Source organism: Lacerta agilis, chromosome 8 (genome assembly GCF_009819535.1).
Source record: "Lacerta agilis isolate rLacAgi1 chromosome 8, rLacAgi1.pri, whole genome shotgun sequence".
Lineage (NCBI taxonomy): Eukaryota > Metazoa > Chordata > Lepidosauria > Squamata > Lacertidae > Lacerta > Lacerta agilis.
The window spans coordinates 76,766,397-76,774,657 of record NC_046319.1 but is presented as its reverse complement, the minus strand read 5'-3'; the positions used below and the strand labels follow the sequence as shown (position 1 = coordinate 76,774,657).

The 8,261-nt window shown below is 48.8% G+C and overlaps 1 protein-coding gene across 1 annotated transcript; it reads left to right on the top strand.

Moving 5' to 3' along the window:
- The first annotated feature begins 2,224 nt into the window (after nucleotides 1–2,224).
- Nucleotides 2,225–4,475, top strand: FKRP (fukutin related protein). The gene has a single exon (XM_033158423.1). It carries the CDS (start codon nucleotides 2,299–2,301, stop codon nucleotides 3,880–3,882), a length of 1,584 nt encoding a protein of 527 aa, XP_033014314.1. The 5' UTR covers nucleotides 2,225–2,298; the 3' UTR covers nucleotides 3,883–4,475.
- Nucleotides 4,476–8,261: the final 3,786 nt, after the last annotated feature.

The window sequence follows — 8,261 nt, the reverse complement described above, 5'->3', positions numbered from 1 at the left end:
TACTCAGAGACATTATCTTCCTGCTTCCTCTGCCTGTCTTTGCATAGAAAACAGGAGCTGGGCTCAAGGCTTAGCTCAAACGAAGCTCAAGGAACCACTCCTGCGGGGGGGGGGGGTGTCCTATTATTCTGGAGACCCCACAATTTGCTAAGGGTGCAGCCTGATCTGAATTTCATAGGTGTGTGTCTTTAAAAATCATTACTACGCTCTTCCAGTACACATGAATAGTATCCCTACATGAAAATACTTTTCATGTAGTGGTTAGCGTGTTGGATTAAAATGTAGAATCATAGAATTATAGAGCAGGAAGGTACCTCGAGGGTCATCGAGTCCAATCCCCTGCAATGCAGGAGTCCTGTCCGCAGCCATCCCTGTGTGGTATTGAACCACCAACCTTCTGTTTAACAGCCAGGTGCACTGACCCGTTGCGCTACCTGAGCTTGATAAAATGGGGATGGGAAGAACCATGTTTGCTGCCCCTTGATTTCCTTGGAGGACATAAAATAAAATGGCAATTATTTACAAATGCGGGAGAAAGTGAAGGGGTATATGCTTGGGGTTAGTATTGGACCAGTGACCAAATTTGTTCCCTGCACCCCATTCATTGAGAATCAACCTTCCGTCTGCACAGCATAGCAAGATGGTGATGAGTGTTAACTCTGTTATTACAGAAAAGAGACCTGATCTTTTTTGTTTGTGTTTTTCCTCCTGAGTAAGTGGCCTTCCCCCAAACGAAGCTTTCTTTTTCCAGCCCCCCCCCCTTCAGTTGTCTACAGAGGAAGGAGGGTTACAGAGCAATGATTGTCCCTTTACAAACAGAAGCCTTGATCCCTCCAGGGAAATGAGCAAGCTTGATCTAAATAAGATTAAATAAGGCAGCCCCCTCCTGTTCTCCTGGCCCATCTGCCACGCCAGGAAGATTAGTGGGTTTAAAAATAAATAAAAAAGACATATGTTGAGGGGTTGCACTCATTAGCGCTACTCTTTTGTTGGCTTCCCTGCTGCTGGTGGTTAATGCCCAGCACGAGCCTTGATGCTTGCACACGCCTGAAAGCATGTTGGCATTTTCTTGCGGCGCTACCGTTCTCCAGGCGGCGCTGTTCCCAACACACCTTGCCATTTACCCGGCTTGTGAATTCTACTCCTCCTGGCATTTTTCAGTTCTATTGGAAGGGCTGCTTGCAATTCATTTGCAAAGACTGGCTGTGGAATTCACCTGCCCTCATCGTGAGATCTGAATGTGTTCCATCTCATGCCAGCTCACTTGAATCCATATATGAAGCCAGAGTCTAGATAAGCACTGCATGCTCTGGCCAGCAGAAACAATCCAAAGTCTCAGGCAAAGTCATTTTCCAGCTCCACTGGACTTGCTAGGGTTTGAATCTGGGACTTCCAGAGCATGAGTGATGGTCCCTCCATATTTTTAATAGCAGTTCATGGCCCCACTCCGTATAATTGATCACAAGACATGGCACCCACCCACTTTATTGCGGGGCTAGAAGTTGTCTCCTATGAATGGCTATGTTCTGCTGTTGGAGGCAGTATGCTTCTGGAAAGAGCAGGAGGGGAGAGTGCTTTTATTTTTGGGTCCTGCTTATGTGCTTCCTGCAGGCATCTGGCTGGCCTGTGTGAGAACAGGATGTTGAACTATGATGGCCTGATTCAGCAGGCTCCTTTGTTGTTCTTATGTTTTTCTGGATGTAATGGCTCCGCAGGTTCCCCAGCCTTCATTCAAGAACACTTGCTCTTTGTGCTGCTGGCACGCTACAGTCTGGATTGCCTAGGGTGCTGCGTTCTGGGGCACAACAGTGTGTGTGTGTGTGTGTGTCACAAGTGCTAAACTAATTCAGTGATGAAAGGCAGCTGTGTACCCACAGAGTTGCCTGCCCGTTGCTTCTCTGCATGAATTTTTGTTCTGAGCTTGCCTCCTACCAAACATTCGTTGTTCTACGGTGCAGAATAGTTCCGTTTCAACTATGCACCAGGTGCAATTGGATCATTGGACATGCCTTGTAAGGAGGAACAGCAGAATGACCTGCTCTCAGAACAGCTTGCCCTAAATGTATCTCCATCTTGACGTACGCCCCAGTGCCACGACTCTTGCAGAAACAAAGAGGTGGGTTTCTCTGTGGGAAGACAGCAAGACGCTCTAAAAGGAAATAATTTTAGGTAAAAAGGATGCTTTTGGTCTCAGAAGTTTGGAGTGATCTATAGCAGATGGTAAAATAGTATTTCCTAAACGTACGATCTTTTGACTATTTCTTCTCTCTGGTTTCCAGGTGAACTAAATTTGGATGGATGAATCTGGAACTGCGAGACTCTCCGTGGGCCAGAGACAAGAGCTCTTCAAACTCGCCCTGGGCTCGCAAGATGCGCATCACTTTCTGCCAGGGCGTGCTTGCTGTTGCCATCACCATAAACTTACTGATCCTTTTCTACATCTCGAGGCTGCAGCAGCGCGTCTTGCACCGGCACAGGGACCACCCGCATCCCAGTGCCCACCAGCCCCGTGGCCTGCTGAGGTCAGGCGTGACCGTCCTCATCAGGGAGTTTGAAGACTTTGAAAACTACGTCCCCGACGTGGTGCGTCTCTTCGTGAAGCACAAACCTGAGCTGCCCATTGTGGTGGCGGCAGACCGATTGCCTTATCCTCCTATGGTTCTCCCTGGCACTCCCAACATCCAGGTCGTCGTTCTCAAGCCGTCCCCTGACCAGCCTGCCCACGTCTCCAGGCCCGAGACCTACGTGAAGACGGAATACGTGGCGCTGGTGCCGGATGGGGTGAGGGTGGATTCCGCATCCCAGCTGGAGCAAATGCTGGAGGAGTTCAAGGCCAGCCAAGCTCAGGTGGAGATGGTGGCGGCTCCAGTGCAGTCGCTAGCTCCCCTCCAGTGCCTGAACCTCAAGGTGAACCTTAAAGAATGGACGGCTGACTACACGGCAGCTCCGCCTTCCTCCAAGGTGTGTGCGGCCTTGAAAGGCGAGGCCGTCATCCTCCTGCGCACCAGGGACCTCTTCAACCTCTCCATGCCCCTGGCCAAGCCCATGCTGACTTCCCTCTTCATCCAGGCATCCCTGTGGGGATGGGCCGTCCGCCTCCTTGACGTTTCCTTCTCGGCGCTCCACCAGCCTCTGCTCACCTCCTCCCACAACCAGTGGAAGGCCGACAACCTCGCCAAAGCCAACCGCCTGCAGCTCTTCCGCGACTTTGGCATCAAGCGGGTCGTCCTGGAGGACGGCAAGGAGCAGTGGTTTGGCTGCGGCAAGGAGACGCCCCGGTGCTTCGGCACCATCCACGATGACACGCCGGAATACCTCTACCAGAACCGGTGGACGCCGCCTTGCTGCCTCCGAGCCCTGAGGGAGACAGCCAAGTACGTCATCAGCATCCTGGAGGCGTCTGGAGTGCGCTACTGGCTGGAAGGGGGGACGCTCCTCGGAGCCGCCCGCCACCAAGACATCATCCCGTGGGATTACGACGTGGATCTCGGCATCTACCTGGAAGACATCCCCAACTGCGAGCTGCTCCGGAGTGCAGATTCCGGCTCCATCGTGGACGAGAAGGGCTTTGTCTGGGAGAAAGCTATCGAGGGGGACTTCTACCGAGTGCAGTATAGTGAGCGCAACCACTTGCACGTCGACCTGTGGCCCTTCTATCCCAAGAACGGCGTGATGACCAAGGACACATGGATGGACCACCGGCAGGACATCGAGTTCCCAGAGCACTTCCTGAAGCCTTTGGTCCCCATCCCGTTTGCCGGCTTCCTGGCTATGGCGCCCAATGATTACTGGAGCTTCCTGGAGCTGAAGTTTGGAGAAGGGGTGATTGAAAATCCAGAATATCCAAACCCAGCTGTGAGGAGCATGGAGAAGGGAAACTGAAGGAGCCCTCGTGAAGGCCCAAGCCTTAAAAGGAGAGGTTCTTGAGTATCTCGGAGCCAAGAGCTTTCCTTCCTTGAACACTTAATGTCATGCAATTGATTATGCAGTCAGGTGATTTACCTGCCCGTTACAGGTACCTTGGTGTCTTGTCCATACTGGAGGAGATGTTTGCAACAGTGAATTGTTTCAAAGTAGCAACACTGAATGTACATTCTGCCTTTCTGGATCAGATCAAAGGCCCATCTAGTCCAGCATTCTGTTTCCGATGGCAGTGAGACAGGTGCATCTGGGAAGGTCACAGTCAGGGCATGAAGGTAATGGCTCTTTGCTGTTGTTGGTTCCCAGCAGCAGGTACTACTCAGAAGTAGACTGCCTTGGTGCTTGAAGGTTTCATTTTGCTGATCCATAGCAAACAGAAACCTCTGAAAACGGAAAGGCCAGGGAGGACCATGGTTGCAGTGAGTTGCAGCGTTGCCTTTCAAAATACAAGGGTCCGTTACGTCACCCCAGGAGGAAAAATCCCCCCTCCCCCCGCTGTCGGCAGCTGGTTGTTTCAGCAAGAGTCACACAACAGAGCAAGCAGCTGCTGTGGATTTCACAAAGCAGTCCTTTTCCAGAGAGATAGCTGTGTTAGACTGTTGTTGCAAAAAAAATCAAAACAAAATCGAAAATTCTTTCCAGTAGCACCTTAGAGACCAACTGAGTTTGTTCCTGGTATGAGCTTTCGTGTGCATGCACACTTCTTCTTCTTCAAAAAAAATCAGCGAGTCTTGTGTGGTCAGTTATTTTGTGACTTAAAAATGAGACTGCTTAGGATTCAGCGCCCCGCTTCCTCAAAACTGCCCTGGGAGAATTTGATAAGGAGATCATACTGACAGCCAAATAAGGAAAGCATTAGAGGCCAGTTCTACAGGAGAAAGTCAGATGCTGAGAATCAGACAGGCAGCTCCTATGAGTATATGAAGAGCCCTGCATCCTATTTGTAGCACAGTGGACAAGGCCATCAAGATCCCTCTGGGAAGCAGGCAGAAAGCAGGCAGAAAATAAATGGCCAGGGCTTCAGAAAGGGGAAAGAATTAGCACTGCTGGTGTGATACACCCTTTGAAATCAGACAGAAAGCATTCATAGGGTCATGAATTGCAAATTCTAAGTCCTCATATTCCGCCCATTTACTGGTAGATTGGAATGCAGGAAGCGCCTGTCTCACTGCAGCTGCTGCTCCTAACTGAAGCTAGGCTGGCTGTAGCACGAGTGGGTCAGGTTTTGAGGGGGACCAGTAGACTATTATTTCAGGCAGGATGTGGGGGACTAGATCACACTGTTTTGAATGCTCAAGTGAAGTCGGCAGGACATACTCCAAAGGAGGTAAGCTGAGGGTTGCAGCCATGCTCTGGCAGCCTTCCTGCAGAGATGTCATTGGTGCAAATGCAGCATAGATGCGAGGATCTTGCCTTGTAGAATTCAGAACTGAGGGTGCGGGGCTATCCCTCTTTTATCACTGTTTGGTTCTGCTGCTGCAAACATATTTATTGGATGGATTAATTGGATTTTATCTAACATACGTTTAAACAACCTTTATAAGCCACCTCAGAGCAGCTTATAAAACAGAACATAGGAAAACATACTTAATAAATAAAACCAGCAATGAACTATACAATATCAGCCTCCAAGTGTTAAAATCTGATGACAAGATATGGCTAAAGGCTTCAGTCCACCAAGCACCCCTCGAGAAGGCTAAGGAAATGGGGATGGGCCATGGCCTAGTGGGAGAGCACTTGCTTTGTGTTCAGAAGGTCCCAGGTTCAATCCCCAAGGGGATTCAGACCCCTGCCTGAAACCCAGAAGACTTGCTGCTGCCAGTCAGTGTAGACAAGGCTGAGCTACATGGACCAATCGTCGGATAAGGCACCTTCGTTATGTTCCTAGGTACATCTTCAGAGCTTTCTAAAGGGCCTCTGGTGATGGGGTTTGCCAGGCCTCCAATGGTGGCCAGATATTCTGGAGACAAGGGGCCGTTGCAAAGACATAAAGGCAACTCTCCATTTACGTGGGGGTTACGTTCCGAGGCATCGAGCATTCAATAAGTGAAATCACGTATATTTGAAACACATGGAAAAAGCCTGAGAGTACCCCTTTCTTCTTGCCCCTTTCCACAATGTTTTTTGTGGTGCTTTCAGGTCAACTCTGCGTTCAGCGCATATATGTGATCACACACATATTGAGCATGCATAAATGGGGGGGGGGGGAGGTTGCCTGTATACTCTTGCCTGACAGGGTGGGTGGTGGCAGTTACAACCCACCCACTCCCATTGGAAGAAGACTCATTCTGCAGTCGTTTGTGCAGACACCTCACTTCCCCTTGCTGAAAGTTGTTGACGGGGCGGGGGGAGCAGGGTGTTGTATAAATTTCACCTCGGGGATGCATTTTATGATTGCCGTGTTATTAAATTTTTAAAAAGAAAGAAAAAGAAAACAAACCTTGTGCCACAAGCATTTAACTTGGCAATGCTTCTGTTGGTTTGCTTCTTATATTGAACAGCGTTGTAAAAAGTAAAATAAATTAACCCTCCTCAGGGGTTGTTGGATTAAGCCAAAGAAAATACGGTACCAGAAATGTAGGAAAACTCTAAAGGAAGGAGGAATAACATAAAGAGTCCCATTGTGTTTTTGCTTTTGTTCCAGCCCACTTGAACTGCCTGGGGAGGGTGGCTAGCGGTTTTGAAGGTGGTCAGGTATGCATTCTGGACTCTCTGCCCCACTTGCCCACGTGACCCCAGCCCACTCTTCCACAACTATGTCATAGCAATCGTGGGCGCTTCTGTGGCAGGTGTCTCAGTACGGGTGCAAAGGTGCCCGTTTCTTTGTCCCTCTCCGGCTGTGTGCTAGTGTAGCTACCGAAAGCTGTCGCGCAGACGTGGTCGCCTTGTTTCACCTCCCTGCAAGCAGTTTCCTTATAGCCGTGAATGCATCGTCACAAGCACAATTACAAGTTCACATGCACAGCTTGGCAGCCTTCAAGCTCCAGGGTCACTTGAGGAGAGGCTTTGTAGCTAATTGCAGACCTTCAGCATGAAAGCAGAGCCTATGTCCTGACTGCCCAGAAGATGAAAGAGCCAGTCTTCAGATTTTCAAACTCACTTTCAACCCGAACCCACAGCACCCAGATTTAAATTTTTTAATGCCTCTGCCCCTCTTTATGTCCTGTTTTTCTTCCACCTTTTCCCTAAACAACACTGAGGATTGGGGTTGAAAGGGTAGAACCACAGAATTGTAGAGCGGGAAGGGACCCCAAGAATCATCTAGGCCAACCCCCTGCATTGCAGGAATCACAGTGACAGGCATCTATCCGCCCAACCAATCTCTGCTTAAAAACCTCCAAGGAAGGAGAGTCCATCACTTCGTGTGGGAGTCTGTTGCACTGTCGAACAGCTCTGTCAGAAAGTTCTTCCAGATGCTTAGTTGAAATCTCCTTTCATGTAACTTGAATTCAGAAGGGGAACAGAGAACTCTTAATGTAGAATTATTACCTGCCCCAAACTAGATTTCCCAGGATATCTTGGATGAAGGGCCATGACAGTGAAATTATTATAGACCCAACAAAATAAAAAAAATTCCTTCCAGTAGCACCAACTAAGTTTATTCTTGGTATGAGCTTTCGTGTGCACGCACACGTCTTAAGATACCATGCACACGAAAGCTCATACCAATAACAAACTTAGTTGGTCTCTAAGGTGCTACTGGAAGGAATCTTGGTTGTTTGTTTGTTTGTTTCAACTACAGCAGACCAACACGGCTACCTACCTGTAACTAGTATTATAGACCCAGTTTATGGTATTGACAATCCTGCACTTTCAAATGTCCTTTTTTGCACACATTTTGGTGTCAGTAATTCTGGCGTCAAGAGGCTCTAAAGCCTTGTGGACCTTTGCTTTATTCATGTTAATGATGCTCGCCTAGTGTTCTTTAGAAAGCGGAAGAGATATTTTGAAATTAAATGCCCCCTATAGACAACATAGGGGATTCCCCCACCCCCTTCACATCACAGACGCAGGAAATACAAAAGCGGGTGTCTGTTTTCCAGGACCTGAGATTTCAGCTGATAATCTGCCCTCCCAATTACTGCAACCTCTGAAGTTTGTTGTTGTTCAGTCGCTCAGTAGCGTCCGACTCTTTGTGACCCCATGGACCCTCTGAAGTTTACCCTCTCCCAATCAACCTAGAGGTTTGTTTTTTAAAAAAAATCCTGGCTCCTGTCTGGCTTTTAATACAGACGCAGGTTACCTTTCAGCAAATGTATCATCCCTGTGGCTTGTATTTATCACAATAATTGTGTACAGAGAAGATGGAAGGCAGCAGTAAGGAAAGAAACAAGCTGGCG

Excerpts from the sequence above, each read along its gene's own strand:
- FKRP (XM_033158423.1), top strand. The coding sequence starts at position 2,299 with ATGAATCTGGAACTGCGAGACTCTCCGTGGGCCAGAGACAAGAGCTCT.